General features: G+C 40.1%; 1 protein-coding gene across 1 annotated transcript in view; it reads right to left on the reverse strand.

The window, feature by feature from the left end:
- The window catches only part of LOC119745163 (chromatin-remodeling ATPase INO80-like), an 81492-nt gene that overhangs the window by 2918 nt on the left and 56681 nt on the right, over nucleotides 1-21893 (reverse strand). Inside the window, exons 28-30 of the mRNA XM_038221387.1 lie at nucleotides 18099-18201; nucleotides 15338-15426; nucleotides 14310-14456 (exon numbers count right to left, since the gene is read on the reverse strand). Of these exons, the coding sequence (XP_038077315.1) occupies nucleotides 14310-14456; nucleotides 15338-15426; nucleotides 18099-18201 (339 nt within the window). The remainder of the gene's footprint in view (nucleotides 1-14309; nucleotides 14457-15337; nucleotides 15427-18098; nucleotides 18202-21893) is intronic.

The raw sequence follows: 21893 nt of genomic DNA on the forward strand, positions 1-21893 counted from the left end.
CTTGTGTGGACATGTGATGGACTTGTGACAGACTTGTGTGGACATGTGATGGACATGTGATGGACTTGTGAGGACATGTGATGGACTTGTGACAGACTTGTGTGGACATGTGATGGACATGTGATGGACTTGTGAGGACATGTGATGGACTTGTGTGGACTTGTGATGGACTCCAGTATGACACCGCCAAAAGATTTTCCTTCTCCTTTTCATTGCTTGTATTTGTGTTTCTTGCTAGTTTGTCACTGTGTCCTTGTGTCTTTGAGGAGGATTTTGCTAGGATATTTAACTTATAAAATGTGTACATTTCAGAAAACTTCAGAAGGTGGAGAGCTGTTAGCAGAAGCCTGTCAAGTCTTAAAGTCAGGATTTTTAGCTGATACAGGAATCTTCCTAGAAAATGTGAAATGGAATTTAGGGGAATATTTCTAGGATAGAGAACATTGTTTATGTCTATGAATGAGCATTTTCTCCGATATAAAGTCAAAGAAAAGGGTAAGATTTAGACCTTGGCAACACAAAGTTTACAAGTGGTGTTTGCAAATATTTGAAAATCAGAGCTAGACTCTGACCGAAAAGGTGTTAAAGGTTTGACACAGTAAAAACAATAATGTTCGGTAGAATTGGTGACTAAAAAAACTACTTTCGGACGAGCTCTCTTTTACAAAAATAGACATATATTTTTTAATCTACACTCAAGTATTTGATTCAGCTCCTTTTGTAAAAGGCAAAATAAAAAATAAAAATACACATTACAGTAAGATGGACTAACTTTAATTATGGCATGGTTTCTTATGAGTATCATTTGCATTTTTCTGTGTATACGCAATGTCTATTTGCCAAACTCTGAGGTGCCTTCTAAAAATTAGGGAGATGTACGTGAAAACAATTAGGCTTATCCCACGGCCTTCTAAGAAGATTGACCATTGGTCAAACAGAGGAGTAGACCAGGTGATAATAACCACCGCAGACAATTTCAGATTATTGAAACCGTGTCATGAGGGGAAGATATATGGGAACAAAAATGGAATTTATTAGCACGATGGTCAGACACACTGACTTGGGACCACTTGCAGACAACACGACTCCGTGTGACACAAGGCAATTAAAACTAGAAGAAAAAAGCAAACACAAGTTGCTCGTTAAGGAAAGGTTTCACAGAACGGCATCGGTAAAGGGAGCTTGAGAGACGAGGCTTGAAAACTCAGGAGTCTCTGGGTTGCCTAGAAGCAGGATTGGATAGGGAAAACGCGAGGTAATTAGTTGGGGAAAAAACAAACCCAGCAACATCAGTGACGAGCTTTGTCGGCAGAGATCAGAGGTTTAATGATGTTTGCGGACAGCTCAGACTATGTACATATCTCCGGTTTAATGTGTTCCTGTCTAACGACTTGTGGACATCAGTGTACACAGTTGGAAATGTCTGACTGAAAAAACAAACGCTTTTTTTGTTTTCTCACTTTCTCCGTCGAAGGGATGTCATAATTTCCGGTACGCAAAAGTTGCAGGGATGAAACAAGTTGAACCTTGGGAAAATGGATTTGTGTGGGTTGCGGTTCTTTGCAGGTATAATCACGGCGTGACGTCATTTTAACAAAATGTCCTGAGATACAAGGCCATGATGTTATTGAAAACTGGAGCTCCGTTAAATTCATACAAACAAGAACAAATGAGTTATGAGTTGGCGTTGTACTACAGATTCGGGGGGGGGGGGGAGACTGGGGGGAAATGAAAAATCCATGAGATAATCGCAGAGGGTTTGGTTGCCACTATGGGCCCTAGAGCAACGTAGGGTTTATGGTCTAGGGTGAGTCCAAAAAAGTGGAACCCAAACCCCAAAAATTATATTTCATATTTTACAAAATATGAAGAACCAAAAATAATAATGACTGGAAAGCCAATTGCATAAGTTCATTTTAGATAAAAAAAAATTACTTAAATTGCTCAATCCGTTCAAAGAATATCACCATTTAAACACAATGACCCTAAAACCTGTCTCGTCCAAAAAAGCAATTTCAAGAATCGTCGTCACAATTGTCTTCAAACATCACCAGCGATGGTCCTTTTGAAGGCCCATCTTTTAAAAAAAGTGGATTTAAAATAAATCATATTGTTTACATAACCAGGGTTGTTACTAATGATATTGTGTACTACAGTTGTTGACAGTTGTTGAAACAAGTATTCTGTGTCATTTTCTTTGTTGTTCCAAACAGTCAAAACACACAATAAATTGTTTTTTGGGGCAAGACAAGTTTTAGGGTCATTGCATTTAAATGGTGATATTATTTGAACGAATTGAACAGTTTCAATAATTGTTTTCATCTAAAATAGATTATGAAATTGGAATTCCAATCATTATTATTTTTAGTGCTACATATTTTTGAAATATGAAATATAGTTTTGGGGTTTGGGTTCCGCTTCTTTGACTCACCCTTTATGTATTGGATTTTCCTAAAAGGAAAAACCCATTGCATTTGTAATTCCAACTCAGTCAGACTGGACTTCTGAACTGACAAGTCTATATCACTGTAAGAATGAACAACAGGAGGAGGACAGCGGATAGATAATAAACCTTGGCTGAATAGATTGCCGCAATGTGCGTGGGTTAGAAATCATTGGTGAGGGAGTCTCATTGACGCAAACAAGTCAATATTTGACATCGTAAAAACCATCATCCATCTCCCCATTAAAATCCTCCTATGCAAACATACATTCTGTGCAAACATACATTCAAGTTGTCCTTTCAGTCAAAATCTATCAAGTGACTGTTTTCAACAGTTAAGAGCTCCCAGCCTACATAAAGCAGGATTGACTGGCTGTGACTGTTCATATGTGCAACTCAGTGTGTTCCGGTATAAACAGCTATGCTTTGACTGTAGGTGATTGATAAGCCAGCTGTGCCTACCACTTGCTTGTCCGTGTCTGTTGACTGAATTTGACTAGTCACAGTGTTTGCTTGAAATATGATCTGACTGTTGGTGACTAGCCTGTGTAAAAGGCATGGCAGGGGAAGGGGATTGATTTTTTTGATAGCAGGAGGTTTAAAGACACTATGTATGTCTTTCCCGTGACTTAAAAGTGACTTTCCCGATTGTCAGAAAGTTAAGGCTTGAATAGTCTGAAATTATGTTGTGGCAATATCTAAAAGGCTTCAATAAAAAGAAAACATGTACCCTCTAAACAAGTCTAGGCGAAGCCTGTAAAGCACACAAAATTCTATTCAATTGATTCAGAATGGTTATTCACTGGAAGTAGTTGCATGCATCTGGGCCCAATTTCTTGGCTCTGCTAAAAGTTAGCGAAAAGTCCCCGCTCACTATAACAGAAATTCCGTGCTTATGGTAAGCGTATTTCATAGGTTAGCAAGGAATTTTGGCTTCTGCACATTGCGTGCATCCTGAACTAAGGATTCTGTGCTTACAGGGTTAGCACAGAATCTTATCTGCTAGTGCGGTTAGCACAAAATGGTGATCTTAAGAACCAAATTCTGTCGTTAGCAGAGCCATGAAATTGGGCCCCGGTCTACACAATGACCAGATTTAGCCCATTTTTTGCGTTATGGGGTAATCCTACACAATAGCACTGCCCGGCTCAGAAGTGAGAGTCAGACAGACAGCTAGTCAGTCAGTGAGATCTACATCAAGGTACGGAGAAGACACTAGCTGGCCCTCTGGGACCAGCACTAATTTTCCCAACCAAAAAAGTATCAAGTTTTATCCCAAAAAAAAGCCGCAGCATTTTTTTCCCCAAAGATGTAGAAATATGTAACTGATTCGTTGAGTTATGAATTTAACAACAACAAACAAACCTCTCAACCATGTAAATCTCCCATTACTAAAAAAGTAATGAACCATTGATTATTCTGCTCCTTCATTGGTCGGATGACACATCAACTTAATTACATTTTGGGTCGTTTGACGCAGTGAAACGTAAACAGCAGCCTGCTGTTATCAGGATTACAACCAAACAAAACAAAAGATAACTAATTAAATGACGTCTTTAGTGATTAAAGAGAGACAGTGCGACAGATTGATTCATCGTGTGTGCGTCTGGTGTCTGAAGCACAACTCGCTGGTATGGACTATAAACACGAACTATAGATAGCGTTTTCTGACCACTTTTGAGATCCCCCAGTGGTGTGTGCATACTGGTTTTTGCACGTATGGTGTGAAGTATGCACCACCGATTTAATTCTGAATGTGTACATGCCTTGTAGCATCTTCGCATGTGCGTCAGGCACCGTCAGCAATGCGTTCAATCATTGGTCCCTCCCAGTGGTCTCCCCCAACTCTCCCTTTGCAACCGTTGAAGGGGTACTTGTACACAGAGCCATAAAACAAATTTTCAACAGTCTGCACTTCTTAACACAAACACAGAATCCACTTCACTGCTTGTTAGTAAGCCATTATACATCTTGAGCAGAATTTTAATTACTTAGTTTTGTTTAATTGTAGTACATGTGTACCTCTTTTTCTTTGCACACACTTAAGCGCAAAATGTAAAACTATAGTGGAATCCGGCGACCAGAATTAGAAGCTGTTACTGCAGTGGTGTCACACTCACGCGCATGCTGCCTGTGTTTTTAAAGACGAGGTGCTTGTGCATTTTGGTATTCCTATTGGTTGAAGGATCCCGAAGCGTGTCACCCTACCTGAGCATGACTCGCGTGAGCCTTGCATCACCGCACAAAATGACTGCCGCCGATTGTCCAATCATGTGACTTCCACGCATCGTGTTGTTACATTTCTTAGCTATTGATTTTAGGGGAAATTCTTTACAATTTGTTTTAAAATGAAAAATTCAGCCAAAATAAAAAAAACAACCTTACATCCCCAACAAGGACTCTGTTGAAAATCAATGTATGGATTTGGATATTGACTGAACCCAAATGCCAAATTAAGCCAAGTAAATTTGTCGACCTGCATGCATTTGCATAATAGGCTGTAGACAATTGGTTAATGACATCGTGCCCTGTTTTTCGTGCCCTATTTTTCAGCTGGCCGATGCTATAGACAAAAGAAACTTTCTCTTTGCATAATGTCTTGAATTACGCAGAGGTCTTGGCCTTTGGTACCTCCTTGAGATGTTCCCATGGTATGAAAAGAGAAATTCCATTCTATTTTAAATTGATGTTCCATTTATAGGCTCTTTTACACTTTCCAAAATCTCTGTGTTGGATCTACCGGTAGGTCGAGCTCCAAGATTCTGGCAAACCCTTTCAAACTAGTGAGAATCCATCAAGGCTTCTAAACAGGTCCAGTGCTTTACATGAGTGAAATTTAGCCCTGATTGGGACAAGGGTCGAGGGGCCCCATCTACATGATCTCAGCAGAAAATCCAAAATGTACGGCTGAGCTGTGTTACAAACTAGTGTAAAGGCCCTTTCTCATTATCCAAAATCTCCGTGTTGGACCTTGGTCAAACCCCGAGAATTTGGGAACACCTTTCACACTAGCAAGAATCCAACACGGGCTCTACACGGGTAAAATCCAACCCTGACCGGGACCAGGGTTTAGAGGCTCTCCCCGGGTAGAAAGAAAAAATGTACGGCCCATCGTGTACAAACCAGGTGTATGCCTTGTTAACCCGTTTTTGATGGAACCCGAATCCGCCCAAGGTGGACCGAAGTTCATTTCAACAGGGGTAGCCGTGACAATAGTGTGAAAGGCCTTAAGATCGATGGGTCAGTCAATAAATCTGGGGTCCAATTTTTTTCGAGTCCCTGTTACATCTGATATAGGATATTGTAAATTCAGGACACATTCTTGAATGCCTCTAGCCTCCAAGAGTGATTATGTGAAGCAAAGTACCTGCCAAACAAATAAACAATAATTTGAAGTCAATTGTAGTGATACTTGCATGGCAAATTACACAGGTCAGGTGTAGCAGGGACACACAAATGTCTCACTTTTGGACCCCACATTTATGGACTGACTCTGATAGGCTCTACCCTAGTAGAAAATTGAAAATTTAAGGTGGATCCTTGTACAGTCCAGTGTAATTTAAACAGAATGCTTTGTCTACTCAAGACCCAAGTTAGATAATACCCCAAGTTCTGCTCGCCCGTGGACATGTGTCTAGGCTAGATGATAGCGTGAACAGCCTTGAGCCCCGGTTATAGGCTCCACCCAGGTAGAAAATCAAAAATGTACAGCTGATCCATGTACAATCCGGTGTAAGTGTGACTGATATGCCTTGCTGATCCGTATTCAATTCGTTCCCGGTCCGCTAGCCATGGACCTGTGTCAATTTTAACATGGGTAACTTAGACACAGTGTGAAAAAGACCTCACTCAATGCCTCCATGGTCAAACAGAGGTCAATAGGGGTCAATCACTTAATGGGCTAAAGCTGGGGATATTTGTGGTCTCAGATACTGGTGACTGGGAGTTAAGGATTTGCAGAAGCATTTTGAGATCTATGAGAAGGAAAGCACCACAGAAGAGGACCTCTCACTGCTGAGAGGTCCTGTATCAATCATGATAGTGTGATGATGACAAAAGGTAGAAATCAGATCTTTTCCTATTTGTGCAAGAATTACCAATTTTATGGATCCACAAGAACCACAACCAATTTTTAAAACGGCACTAAAGCAGGGTAGGGCTATGGGTTCTTCTATGAACACATTACTTATGTAGTTAAAAAAAGGTAACTTGGAGGGAGGTCATGTTCATGTACAACATTTGTAAATATCAACAAACAAAACTACCAAATTATTATGAAATACCTTACTTGACTGTAAGTGAATAAATAGTCTCAAGCATCCTGAGAAATTGTGGCACCTGGTGTGCTGTCATTTCAAGAAAAGTCGAATTTTTGTATCAACTTCCAACGACGCTCGGCCGACCAACGTTGGAAAAAAAACCGGACTTTTTTTCAAATACTGCCCACAATTTACCAAGTTTAGTCAGTCAACATTTTGTTTACAATCGGCTACACATCCGTGAACGGGTGCAAGCCAGCTAATCTGGTTCCCTGACCGGACAATTTCCCGATGCATAGAAATTGCTCCATTTCGTCTGAGGTAGGGTCAGGGAACAGCTTTTTTTTCTTGGTTTTTCCAGCATCTTCGAACGCAAAACTTTAAATAAACAGGTCAGTGTAACAATATTTGCTATAAAATAATCCCCAAAATCCATCCATTTCTGAAAAGTACAACAAAAGCAAATATTGTATATTACCTTAAATCACCTTAAATCAATTATTACTCGGCTGGGGACCAGTCAAAAGCAAATACACATGACATAACCTTTTGGTTGGTAACCTGCCTTTGCAGTCAACTCTTTCTGTGCTCGGCTGATCAAATCCACGATTGGCCCCTGTCCTCCCATGAAAATGAAAAAAAAAATTGCCACAATAAAACAGTGGTCAGGGGACCACTTTCTTCAATAACAAAACTCATTGACTATGTACAGATACAAGACTCGATGTCAACAAACGCCTGACAAAATTCTGGCATGCGGTGGATGGACTTCACTACAGCATTACAGCCACGGCATATCAAACAATCTGTTTACCACCGTGGACCCAGGAGAGTAGTATTCCAGGGTCACCTGGGTCAAGCATGGGTTTCAAAGATAAGGAACTCCCAGAATGTTACAAAGTCTGTTATGAGATTGTTCTATTCATGTCTTTTCTTACGGGGTAAATGTACTGGTAGCTTGGTAGCTGATCTGGGAACGAGAAATAATCGGCGGATAAAAATCGGGTAAAGCGTGGTGTGAGCAGATAACCTCATCCAGGGATCCTTGGGTGAACTCAGTGAGTGGTAGGGCCTCAATAATCTAGGTTACTAGTACTAGGATCTTCCGGGAATCGAGGTTAGGGGAACAATTTAGGTGACAATTTCTGGGTCGCGGAGGGCTATAGCTGATATATGTCACACACCCGAGTGAATGAAGGAGGATAAGTAAGATTTGAGGCTTTGCATGGTGGAGATACTAAATAATGAAAGGTTTGCGGAAACACCATGTGCGAATATTTCTCAACTAAGAGAATGGGGTATAAACTCGACGTTCCGGTCAGTATGCTCTGACCGTCTTCAGAAGTTTTCAACACACTTTGTTCTGTCTGTTCGGGACCGTATTCATTCTCCTGAAGACGGTCAGAGCATACTGACCGGAACGTCGAGTTTATACCTCTGGTTCTTTTCAGAACCATTCTCTTAGTTGAGAAATTATTCGCACATGGTGTTTCCGCAAACCTTTCATTATTATTTAAGGAGGATAAGGTTTGCTGTGGGACGATATTTTCCCTGGGTAAGGTGACATTGAAGAAAAGGATGTAAATGTAATAGTACGAGCGTGATACAGATGTGTTTGTTTACTTTTTTCCCCTGCATGAGGTATTTGGAGGTTTTTAAGCAACAGACAACTAAAATGGGTTTTACTACTGGTTTCCCCTTATTCAATCTTTAAAAAAAGGTGAAGTTCTTCAAAGTTACTTTCAACCTGATCCCGAACAGACAGAACAAAGTGTGTAGACAACTTTTTTTTTCTTTCAGAGGAAGAAAAGATTGAAGAGCTAAAAATGGATATTGAGGATTGGCTCAAAGTGATGATTGATGACATTTTCAAGAACAATTGTATTTTTCCAACGCTGGTCGGCCGACCAGCGTTGGAGAAAACTGGCTTTTTTTCTTCAAAACTGCTCCTAATTTTCCAAATTTAGTTATTCCTCATTTTCTTTGCAATTGATTACACACCTGCGAAGGAGTACAAGCCTGCTAGACTGATTCTTTGACCGTACAATTCCCCAAAGTCTATAAATTGCTCTGTTTCATCTTAAGTGGGGTCAGGGAACCAGACTACAAGAACAAAACGTGAAACAAGTCAGTGCACTTATCTTGTCTTGTCTTAGTATCTTTCCACCCATGCAAACCTTCAAATCTCAAGTCAGTGCGACAATATTTGCTATAATATACGAATCCTCCAAATCCATTTATTTCTGAAAATTGCAGCAAAAGCAAATGATGTACATTCCCTTTAAGTGCGCTCAGGAACAGTGTGGTATCAGAAAGATGCAAGTGTTGTTAGGGCTGTTCTGAATACTCAAATATTCAATCATGCACCAAATATTCAAATAGCTTTTTTGCCGGTGTGAAAATTTCGAAAACAAAAAACTGGGCACATACATACAAGGCTGTGATGTGATGTTATCGTAACGTTGTGGTGCTTTATTGTCAGGTGCCACTTTTTTGGCAGCGGCAGGCCTAAGTGGTTCATTGTTCCCATTCTTTTAGCAGGTTAAAGCCCCTTTATGGGGCACTTGTGGTCTAGCGGTGGAGCACAGGATTCGTGATCAAGAGGTTGTGGGTTCGAGCCCCGCCGTGGCCATGCGTGTTGTGCCCTTGAGTAAGGCACTTTACCTCAATTACTCCTCTCAACCCAGGTGTTAAATGGGTACCGGCCTTGTTCAATGCTGGGAAGGTAACAGACTCGCTGTGGAGGAGGTGTGGCGATCCCCCCACAGCAGCATTTCATGGACTCGAGTCTGGCCCAATCGCTAACGAAAGAGAGATGGGCACTCTGCCCCTGTGAATACAGATTCGTCCCCTTTACCTTTACTTTACTTTAAAGCCCTTTGCCATTACAAAATGCTTACTGCAAAATACTCCAGCACACCATATTTATCGCCGCACGCAAAGTTTAACTGGCACACTCTTCGTGCAACTTTTTACCGCCGCAGCACGCAGTTGCAGCTGGCAATATCCGAATATTCGGTCAAACACAGCTTCGAGTAATCGAATACTGAATCATTCGAAAAAGGAAAGCCCTAAGTGTTGTTGCAGTGGGCAGAGCTTCAACAGATCAGTCCATTGACATCCAAACTTTTCCTTGTTTGCATAACCCTCAACCATGACCGCCTAGTACAAATGGTTTTAACTGATTGTACTGGAATATTTTTTTTTCTGACTGAACGTTCAGAAAGACTAAAACCCCAATGCACTTTTCTAATCAACATCAACACACCAACACTGCGGCATTTAAAAAAAAAAACTTCGAAAATTTCAGACACACTATATCAAAACTCAGATATTAATTTTATGGGTAAGTGAACCCCACATTCTCTTTCTCTCTGTCTTTGGTTTTAAAGTTACAACGAAATGACACTTCATCCCGGAAAAAAAACGTGACAAAAACAACAGATTTCATGTTGGAAGAGAAAATGAGCTCTATCTTATCACATTATCCCCAGTCCAAAAGTGTGAAATCCTCTCAGTGGATTTTTTTCGTAATTCTCCTCATTACCCTAGTATGTTTATCTCATTAAACCAACACTAACATCACAAATATGTAAATACAATTTAATCTGCATGAAGGGTGGGCATTTAGACATCCTCGTCTGGCCAACACTTTCCGCGCCGCTGGCCCCGGGGCCGCGTTTATCCAACGCCTCGCGGCTTAACAGCATTAGCTCCCAAATGGTTCTGTAAGCAGGATCAGAAAGGGCTGTGATTTGGTCGGGTCTGACTCCTGGCGGTCTCGTTACAACCACGCTTCATTAGGCCGCGCCGCTGCGACATTTCCCCTGTCAAAGTCAGCCGGGAAAACGCGACCGGCCGCGGGTAATTATACAGCCCGACTATGGTTTTTATAAGTGTAAATCTACAAAAGTAAAAAAACAAAAGTAAGCTAGCAAGGGAGGTGGTGGAATCACACCAAAGCGGGGTGATCGTAATTGAAAAGCGGTGCCGTGGGCATCGCTGACGCGAGATGCAGTTAGCGCCCCGGCTCGGAGTGACGGTGTGGTTTTGAAAAACGATTTATTTAAAAAGGGTTACAATGCTAACAACTGTCGCTGTTTACAAGCGTGGCTAACGCGCCGTGTGCAATCACGCATACTGTCTGGAACATGTTTTTCGTTCATCAGTGCATTGTAAATTCCACACTTCGCAACATGATTAAGAATTTGTCACCTCATTACGAATCTGACATTTTTTCTTTTAAGCCAGTAAAAGAAAACATTCTCATGAATGTTATAGAAAAAAACAATAACATATACCAAAGTATTTAATACTGGATATTTGGCTGGTTTCTGGAAAAAGCAGACACGAACTGAAATCCAACCTTTTTTGTACAGTTCTCTCAAACAGAGTAGAATCTCCTTCTCAGTAAGCCTGACCCTCCTCAATCCTCCAAAATCCTCCAGGCGGTTTGCAGGATTTTGGAGGATCGAGGCTGAATGGCAAAAAGTGTCGGTTAATTTTGGAGGATGCTTTGTGCCAAGTTCGTAGGCTGACTGTACCCAGCATTGTTTATGTACAGGCATGCATAATTGAGACCGGCATTATGCTCGATATCCTCCGCACTGCTTCTGAATGTCATCGGCACTGCCTCAACCCATTACAGTGATTGTTGGAGGATTCGGAAGGATGGAGGCAATGGACACCCAACCACTGAACAAATTCAAGAAATAACCGATGATTTTCGAGGATAGAGACTGAATCCAAATTTTACATGGTAGCAGTTGGAGGACTTTACAGGATTGAGGATGGTTTCTAGCCAAAAAGGGCCTAGAGGGTTAGGGTTAATGATATCGTCTTGGTTTTTGGAAGACAATTTTGTCACAACTGACTCCAAATTGAAAACTAAGGAGGTCTTTCCAAACATTTTAACAGCTCTCTTCAGAAAACACAACGGAACTAACCAACAACCTTCCCTGCACGTCCCCAAAATAGAATATACATCCAAATTCAATAATATTTAAAATCTACACCTTACAATTTCCTATCACAGCCATCAAAGTCTTTCCTTGTACAAATGCAAAAAAAACAACCGCGCATCAGTTTAACTCTTAAGCAGAGGTAAATGCACCCCTCTCCCCACCCATCATTGGTCATTTCCTCTCAGTGCAACCTCGTTGAATAGCTTGCTCCGTCCACATCAATAGTCCATGAACAGCTAGGACCAACCAAGCGACTAAAATCTCAGGGGAGAAAAAAGGGTACTAGCCCATCCTCAGTTCCGCCTGACACTCCCTTTTGACTTGCCCTCAGGCAGTGATTTACCTTGTAACCATTCAAGCACAGTTTGCACCGCTGAGCTGATCAACTGAAAACAACACAAAACTAAGGAAACCGAAAAAGTACATTGACTCCAAAGTCCTTTCGGGCTGACGGAACAAGCAAGTGCAAGGACTGTGAGTGAACTTAGGAAAGCTAATAAAAAAAAACACATGCAGACACGTCAAGACAGACAGAAAACAACCCTGGAATAAATGGATTATGTTTTTTTTTAATTTTTTGTCGAGTGGCTTCTGACGTGCATCGTGATCTTGACACTGGCATTTTTGTCTCCCCATCAATGGCAGATTACGTCATCAGCATGATTGGCATACAAATATTGAGTGGCTCGGAGTGGAATGGAAAATATTATCCGAGGGAAAATCTTGACTTTTTTATTTCAAAAGGCGAAGTCCAGTGAAATGGAAAGGTCCACATTTTACCGAGCGATAATATTCCTTCCATTTCACAATTTTAAGCCAATCTATATTTGTTTTATAAAATAACTGACATATAGATCCTTGTCATTTGATTTACAGTTAAAATGAACTTCTATTTCAATACAAATTGATGGGAAATGTATTTCTCTCTTCCAAACCACCCCTTCACGAAATGTTTGAACCAAACTCTGTAGCCACTGGCTCTTGGGAACAATACGCGTTACGCGCAACGTTCAACGCGCACACCAGCATGCATTTGCACATGGAACAAGGATGATCCTAACTGTTGAATAGTAAATCCCATTCACGATGGGCGAATGGGACTTTTTGAGCCCCGGCATGAATGAGAGCAATAATGAATGTCACGTAATGTGAGTTCCACCAATCACATGACAAGGATCTGTAAGTCAGTTATATAATTGAAAACATGCCACAGTGCACGTACAACTTCTGGGGATTCTACTGAATAAGTTAATAAGTTTCAATTCAAATAAAAAAGGGTCTGACATTTCGAGCCTAGCAGGATATTTCTCAAAAGGCAAAATTCAGAAGATATTAACCACAAACATTCGCCAAGGTTGACAAACTGACTAACAATACATCCATGAATTCAGCGGCCATCTTTAAGGGTTTTATATTTTGTTTAATTTTAATTAAATAACAATAAATGTATAATACGTCTACTCATGCTGATCCCTGTGGAACAAGCATTTGACTGCTAAGCAAAGTCTTATTTCTCGATTACCTGCACAGCACAGTGACACATTTTTCGTGAATGTCTTTTATAAAATAAACATAAAAAAGTAATCATGAACTATTTAAATCAAGTTCAAGAATTTAGTATTTTCATATTTTGTTATTACTCACTAGCAAGCACCATACTCTCATCTGTTTGTCACTATGAATGAACTTTTTACGTACATGTACCAGAAAAGTTTCACATCACAAATAGTTATATTTTATGGTAGCATGAGAAAACTTTTAATAGGATGCAACTTTCCGTGGATGCTACACAAAGTCAAGTCCCGTAACCAGGGGTTTTTTTGCCCGTTGCAAAATAGACTTTTTGTCTCGTTTATTCAGAGACAGACCATCCGTGCTAAAAAGAAAAGGGGGGGGGATAGACACCACCTTATCGGGGGCGCTGTTCAAAGAAGACAATCATGGACACTATTGGACAATATGTGGTGCTCTCTTCATCCCTGCAAATTTGCCGATGGACACACACTTTTTCCAACAGGATGATTTCCCCATCCCAATTACCAATTTCGCTTTTAAAATAAGTAGCCCGTTGCAATCTGTCACTCTGCACCTCCCCTACCCCCCGATATGCCATTGGCTGAAATATCTTTTTCTCATTGTTTTGTCTTAATTTCCGCTTTTGAAATATACTTCTGAATTCACCTCAGAACCTACCGTGGAATTTTAAGAAATTTTATGAAATGTTCAAAGTGGTACAGACAACACAGAGAAACAGAGCAATGTTAATAATTGCCCCACACCTTCAAAACAAAAAGCATGCCAAAAAATCAACTAAATTTACAACTCATCCAAACACCACTGGATTACATACTTCTGATTATGAAATACAAAACAAATACCTAGAAGTGTATGCACTGGTTTCTGTACTCACCTAATTCAGGCATTTTATATATTATAAACATTTTTTTTCCATTTTTCTGATAACATTTCCATATTCATTATTCCATATTAATTTTTGTTTTCTCCACATGAATTCTCAATTTGTGCTCTTCATTTAAACAGGAAAAAAATCCATTAAAGGATATCGCGTTTTTTGGTTTTGGTTTTGGGTCTCTTTTTTTAGGGGGGAGGGGAGGGGTTAATAAAACTGAAACATTGACTTACCACACTGAGCGGGCTTGGGGCTCCTGAATCCATACTCAGTATAGAGTCCTCACCATCCACTGACACATTGGCACTGTCCGGAGCCAGTGATCCCAGAGGAATACCGGGCAACGTGTCCGACTTTATCTTCTTGACCGCTTCTTTCTTCTGTTGTAAAAAAAAAAAAAAAATATTGGAGATTGTTAAAGTTGTTTGCGTCATAAGCAAATAGCCAGATTATGATATATGATGTAGAAATATTGAAGCAAAAGTAACTATTTTTTAAGTATTGCACATGTGTCATGCTTGTTACAAAGTGGAAAATGTATCAATTAAAATCTGTCCAAAAACTGTCAACATGTTATGTCATTTACTCATTTTTATCTACTATAAATTCAATTCAACGTGTTTTCCTGTAGGAGTTAATATTAAACAGCAATACCGGTACATACAATTCCATAAAATAGATATTCTATGATCCGAAATCAGAGTATTTTACATAAATTCAATTTTTTTGGTGGGGGGGGGGGAGGGGGGTTAACATTTAACTAGTTCTTGCTGTTGACGTGTATACATGCAAAGGTTTTGCAGTATTCCGAAACGGATGACGGATAAATACGCAATAAGCGACGCTGGAAATATCGGTCACTGACCCGCTCCTAGCATCAAGGTTCGTGAAAAACAATCCTGTGCCTGGGTTCGGTCAAATCCCGGCGCGAACTGGTTAATAACAACATCGTATGCTTACAATCTTAATGACATGTCTGGTATAAGTACAACCTCTACGTAATTTGCATCACATGTTATTGAATTAAAATTCTGTATAACAATTACAATTCAAAAGATGGAGTCAAACAGTTGCAGGTTTTTCTGTCTAATTTAAAATGGCTATTCTGATATGACGATGTTTACTGTCAATTAGTTCACCACGGAATGGGGGAGAGGGATGGGGAGGGAGGAGGGATGGGAAGGGGATGGGAAGGGGATGGGAATGAGTGGGGAAGGAGCAGGGGAGGATGGGGGGAGGGGAAACGCATTTAACTTCTCACCATTTCCGCATATTTCTCCCTCTTGCGCTTGCGGTCTTTGGCGCGGTTCCGTTCCTCAGTCAGCTTCTTTTCACGCTGTTGCTCATGAACTGTTGATTGTTGACAAACCAAAAAGAAAAAATAGAGAAAAAGGACAGTAAATGAAAGTTATGAAAAAGAACAATATCCTTGGGAGTTGGTGAAATGTTCTGATTGGCCTCAGAACATCTGACTTAAGGTACAAAGGATCATTTGCTTTTTGTGCGTTTTTTTCTGTTTGAAGCAACAAACTTGCCTCTAAGTTTAAGTAGAGTGCGTAACAACTAATCTGATGAAGTTTTAGCTAAAGTTGATACTATTCATTTTGTGAAAACAGAGTAAAAGTGTGCACAACTTTTTGGGTCTCGTGAACGCCCTGCGGTCACCATACTTTGAAACCACCTTCAATGTTAGTTTTCTTCCGAATGATACCATTTCAGGCGGAATAATTTCACAGGGTATTTGATACCAGTCCTATCTTCACTTTAAGCAAGGTTTCTATCATTAAATCGGTAGGTACTTTTAAGGGTAATTGCAAAGGATCCAACGTGCCTTTAATTGAAAGAAACTTTAACTGCTTGGCATCTGAACATCAAACCTAACTCAGAGGAATTTAAACCCTACTTTAGTTGTCATTACCCTTGTAAACTTTAAAGATGGGACTGGACATACATGTAAACGTTCATGTAATAGAGCTCATGATTATTCATCAATTTTTAAATAAACCCCCAAATCTCATGGAAACTAGGCCATTTAGCAAACAATCTGTGGACTTTTTTAGGGGGAGCTCATTCTAATTTTGACGGAATTCTGCTTCACATTTTATATTTCCTTTTACGGTTATGACAGCCAGCAGGAACTAAACCAAGCCATAAATCTCCAACTCCAAAAGGAATTTGTCTTTGTCCCTGTAATTTACATCCAACTTGGCCACAACTTCTCAAGCAAAAACTGTGTCAGCATGCAACATTCGTGAGAAAGAATCTAACAGGGATTTAATATATAAAAAAAAAATGTTCCAGATCACTCAAGATACGAAATGGGCCACAAGTGGTGAGCTGACAACACAAATGTTAAGGGACTACTGAATATGAAGTACGGCACCCAAACATGATAGGAAGTACTCGTAAATGCAACATCTGTTGGAGACTGTCTCTAAAAACCTGACATTATCCAATACAAAGCACAGCAGCAGTGATGGATGGTAACAAGTGGTCAAGCTACATTTCCAACAATGATTCTTTTTAATCAAACAAGACTTTGACAATGCCAAGTTCAACGATTGAGCCTCATAAAACTCTCCATTAGGCCAAAAACAAAAAGTCTCCGGTTTCTGGTATGCGCGCGCGTCGCCGTAGCCATGCGCGTCGGCAAAATGAAAAAGTTTTTTTTTTCAATAAAAGATGATGTCTCCAAACCGCCAAACTCACTGGTCTGACTGGAATCCTGCTGCTGCACAATTTTAACGTGTTTTTAGATGTGGTTATGATCGAGATTAAGCTTTATGTGGCCTCTCTGGATTCCCATATATTTGCACTAAGTTTAGTCGGGCACCATTTGCAGTTATCAGCCGACATTCGAAGCAAAAAAAAACAGGTAAAAAAAAAAAAAGCCGCATCGCCGCACCACTTTTTGGGCAAGCTCCATACCAGAAACCGGAGACTTTTTTTTTTGGCCTTTGGGTCAGACCACAGTCAGTGCAGGACATGATTAAAAAGTGTCAGATGTTTTGGGCAAATTTATTTGACTGCAATCTTACATTTCTTAATTCAGCAAATGGCTAGCAGTGAGTCCTACTGTATCTGCAAAGCCGTTAGTCATCTAATATTACACTTGGTAATGACAGGAGGTGTCATTGAGAAATCTCATTTTGCACTTCAAATGCATTCACATATCCAGTGCAAAAATTCATTCAGACAAAAATGCTTATCAAAAATGGTAGTAATTTTTTTTTTTTATATCGGACTGTATTTCAGCTGCTGGGTTTGAGATTAAATAAGGGAATAAATAGAGTACCGAAGTGTGACATCAGCTTTCATTGTTCTGGTTCACTCTGGTTCGCGCGCTGATGTCTTCATACATCTTAGTTGTGCGCGTGGAACAGAATACGCAGCGCACTTCGGTACTCTATGTGCTTGGCCAGTTTTAAACAAGCATGTTTAAAACCGGCTAGGAGCCTGGATGCGGATAATGGCCCGAGCCGAATAAATCCCTTTCGGTCAAAAACCAAAACAAGCCGAAATTCACAAATTTCCAACGATTTTGTTCAACAATTTCACTTCATGTTATGTGAAACACCCCTCTGACCATGTCTATGGAATGTGTCTCATGCGCGTAGCGCAAAAAATCTCCTCGTACAGAAATCTGCCCGCGCGGGACGTGGCGCAGAATAGAGCGGTGTTTTACAGGCGGTTTAAAACAACCCACATGACGGGCTCTCGACCAATAGGAATTGGTAAACTGTCTCGGGTATTTATGAATACTCATTTAATATTGTCTCAAGGCACGGTTTTTGCCTGTTCCACAGGGCCAGTCTACAGTCCTCTCATGGACTGACTAACTTACCGACTAAACTGACTGATTGACTGTCACTTGTAACAGACTGGTTGTAGGGTGGTCAAGAGAGCCAGGAAGGATCCTGAGGACTTGGCAAAGGATGTGTGTGGAGCCCGAAGGGAAAAAAATCCTTGGAGGGTCTGTTTTGTTTTTGTCTTTAAACTGGGGGTTTGGGGAAATTCCTTACATTTCCTCTCAATCTCTTCGTCATCCAGCAGGAGGGAGACCACCTCTTTGGGCTTCAGCTGCTCCGGTTTGAACTGACCGCCAGTGATGACCATTCGCTGGATCTGCAGTCAATAAACGAGACAATAAAAATATAATAGAAAAATTTCAACAAAATTCAAAGGGTTTTCTCATATATTCATGCTTGAAGTTATCAAGGGATATTTTAAAGTGATAAAAGAAATTATATACTCAATGTTCGAGTCAAGACAAACGCAAGTATTTATGTTCCAAATTCCGACTAGCATCCTTCAACTTCTTTTTTATACAAGTCAATGATGTTTATTTTGCTTTCATTGGGGGGGGGCAGGGTTTGCTTACTGTTAAAAACTGGTTTCCTTGTGATTTGATATGATTAGAATTGATTTGATAATGTTTCCAAATATCGTGATTATAATAATGAACAATTGTAATTAACACTTTCATCAACAATAGTCCACAGGGATTTACAATATACATGTAAATTGGTACAAATAATCATCTGCAAACTTCACAACACTGAACACCTGAACAAGAAATACATGATGAAGACGGGAAACAACTAACTGAACCTCCATCAAAGAGTGTGCTTGTACGCAGCCAAGCTGCGTTCAGCATCCCCCAAAACCTCAGGCCGTTCCTAGAGTAAATGTTATCCTTGACCGCCTGGCTAAAGCCAGGACACCCCCCCCCCTTTCACCCTGAGGCAAAGTAAGGGGACACTCTACTCAAGAAGATGACCCTCTCTCAAAAAAGGCAAATCGTCCTAGGACAGATCTAAAAATACGGTACCTCACCTGTCAGTTGACGGGTTCAGAGGTTAATTGATTGAAAAACGCCGGCTGTGTAAACAGAGATTCTGGCTGGGATTACCAACACCAATAAAGTATAAAATTTTATGTCCATTTTTTTAAAAGTCAGGTGGTAATTTTGATGGGGGAATTCCAGTTGGGTGAGGTCATTCCTATTTGCTAACAATTTCGGTGACTTTGAACATGCTGCGACATACAAAGAAAGAGCTTCCATTATTTTGTTGTTTTTTTTAATCCTTTTTTAGAGTAAGAAGCCGGTTTCACAATTCAAAACCCACAAATTCCACATTTTTAAAACCTCATTTAGGCAATGAAGTAATGAGTCATTTCTATGATTGCTATCGTAATCATGTTGCTTTAACAACATAACTGACAAAATTTGCTGATATAATACAATTTGTAATTGAGAGAAACAAGATCACCTTCACATAAAGGTTGTTCAAAACAGTTTCTCATTATTAGTGGCACACAAATCCTCAACCGCATTTCTAAAAAAAAATTATAACAGGCTGCTTTATTTTCACTTAAACATCAAGATAAAAATATTGGACAAGATAAAAAATATTGGACCTGTCCCTTCCTAAATCCCCCTAGCTTAGCTTAGGTTCCAATTAAAAAAAATTATTCAAAATCTTGCAAGTGAACTAGATAACTACAATAAAACTAAAACTAAAACCAACAGCTAAAGCCACTAAAAAAGGCAAATGGCTAAGTACCGGTAATATTAAATGTAGTTTTTGTGGGAATGGATAAAGTTGGAATGGATGCACCTTGACCGAGGGGTCATGCCGGTATCCTGAGTAAGTCATAATTGCCTCGGAGGCACGGGCCACTGACACAATAATGGCTAATGTGTTAACATCAAGTTGGCTTAGCGTGACGCTAAGTGCTTCCCATCTTCTCTCATGGTCGAGAAATCGGTAGGGGGCCCCCAACAGCCTTCTCCGTGAACATAACCCGGGCCTGTAAAACACCCCACAAATGGACTCGGTTTGTTTGTTCAGCGGGTCCCGTTTGCAGGTGCTTATAATTGCCGCCTGATAGAATACGTGCCCGGACCCCGAATAGGTATAGCCTCGCCGACTGGCACCAGATGTACCCACACCGGTTCCTTTTATTCTCCGGCTAACCCTGTCGATAATTGTCTTCAGGTATGCACCTGGACAAGCCTCCTGGCAAGGCGGAGAGGGAGGATGGAGGATCGCCTTCAACACAATTCAGGCACTTTCCCACAAAGCTGAAGGTGTCAGGGTCCTGGCAGGGAGTCAGCGGCAGCAGAACCTCTGGATGAAAGGGGTGCCGGTCCCAGGCAGCCTAGATTCTAATTGCATCCAGGTATACAGGTGTGTTTTGTGACAGTGTGTCTTCCAGCTAGGTCAGGCCAAAGCAAGAGCTCGACGAGACCTCCAGCCAAGTTGATGTGCTTTTAATGACCAGGGGTGCAAACTCCCAGTGGGGGGCTCCTGGTAGAGGTGTCAAACGGAACCCACTTCAAAGGGAAGGGTAACTGGATCCTGCCGGGGTCAGTTTGGGTTTCAAAACTCGGTCACGTTTTGGGTTTTTTTTCTTGGGGGGAGGGAAACAAAAAAAATTGGTTTCTGTTTCACAGTGAGCTAAGGTTTTGTTGGTATTTGTACAGCATTTCAAGACAATCACTCACCATGTAATGATATTAAAACAACATTTCTACCGACTGCTCTTTTTTTGGGGGGGACAGTTTTTAAGGGACTGTATCCTCGGGGCATTGATCTAACGGTCAGAGGTTAATTGCTTTAGTTGAGTGTGTAACCAGATAATGGTACCACAGTAAACTTAGCAAGTCAAAACGGACACGAAAATGAAGTCTCAAAGTAAAGGAGAAACATAATATGCAGGGGTGAATGTTAGAATAACTTGTCACCATGTGGTTTGATTTTTTTTGTTGTTATTGGACTCTTGTGAGATTGTATACTAGCTTTTAGTGTATTTGATCAATCAACAACTTAATATTAAACTAATTGCTTGAGTCCAATAACAACTCACATAACAGTTCGACGCAATGTATGAATTTATTTTCTTGACCAAATCTACCAAAGAAAATTGTTTCAGGTTGGTTTATTTGTGTGGGGAGGGGTGTGTAGCAAGCATAGTAGCAAACAATATATGATAAAAACAGTAAAGATATTAAAATTACACAAATCTTTAAAGCAGGATTAACTTCTCCAAAATTAATAGGTGAAATTCTATACATGTGGTTTTAATGCTTAAAGGGGTAATTACCACTAGATTAATTAAGTTTATTTTCAAATTTGATTTTACCAGGCTGTTTCTATCCTTAATACCAAACCAAATAATTGGGGTTTTTTTCATTCTGTATTTTAAGCATCTGTTGAACTTGATCATGCACATAATGGCTTTCATAAATATCTTTTGGATACTAAAATGAAACATACTAATGATGATAATCTTTTTATACACGTATGTAAAAAAGGATATAGTTCTCAAAGGGACCAATGGCCAATGTAAACAAACTCTTCTGCTAAAATCATGAATAGAGGGAGGAGGTACCATATATCAAATGGAACCTTCCCATGAATTTTAGCTGGGTAGCTTCCTAAATCCTCAAAAAATCCACCACTGTGCATGGAATACACGGAAACTACTTTTATAATGGGCACCGAGTTGCATGAAAAGTCATAAAAGGCTACGCTCTACATTTCTCCCACAAAATCACCCCAAGCATTTGCGATGAATTTTAATGATATATATTGGATAATTAATTTTTTCTTTTTGCAAATAAAAAAGTACCGGGTTGAATTGATTTTATCAAAGCTTTGATATATTTATTAAAAACTTGATATTTATTACACACACCAGTTCCCACATTTAGAAACAAACATCGATGCATTAAAAAAAGGGCTCAACTAAAATAAAAATTTAAAAAATGAAAAGCCATTTTGGTTTTATTTATTTTTTTCCCCATACAT

The sequence above is a fragment of the Patiria miniata genome, unplaced genomic scaffold (assembly GCF_015706575.1).
Source record: "Patiria miniata isolate m_02_andy unplaced genomic scaffold, ASM1570657v1 HiC_scaffold_7, whole genome shotgun sequence".
Lineage (NCBI taxonomy): Eukaryota > Metazoa > Echinodermata > Asteroidea > Valvatida > Asterinidae > Patiria > Patiria miniata.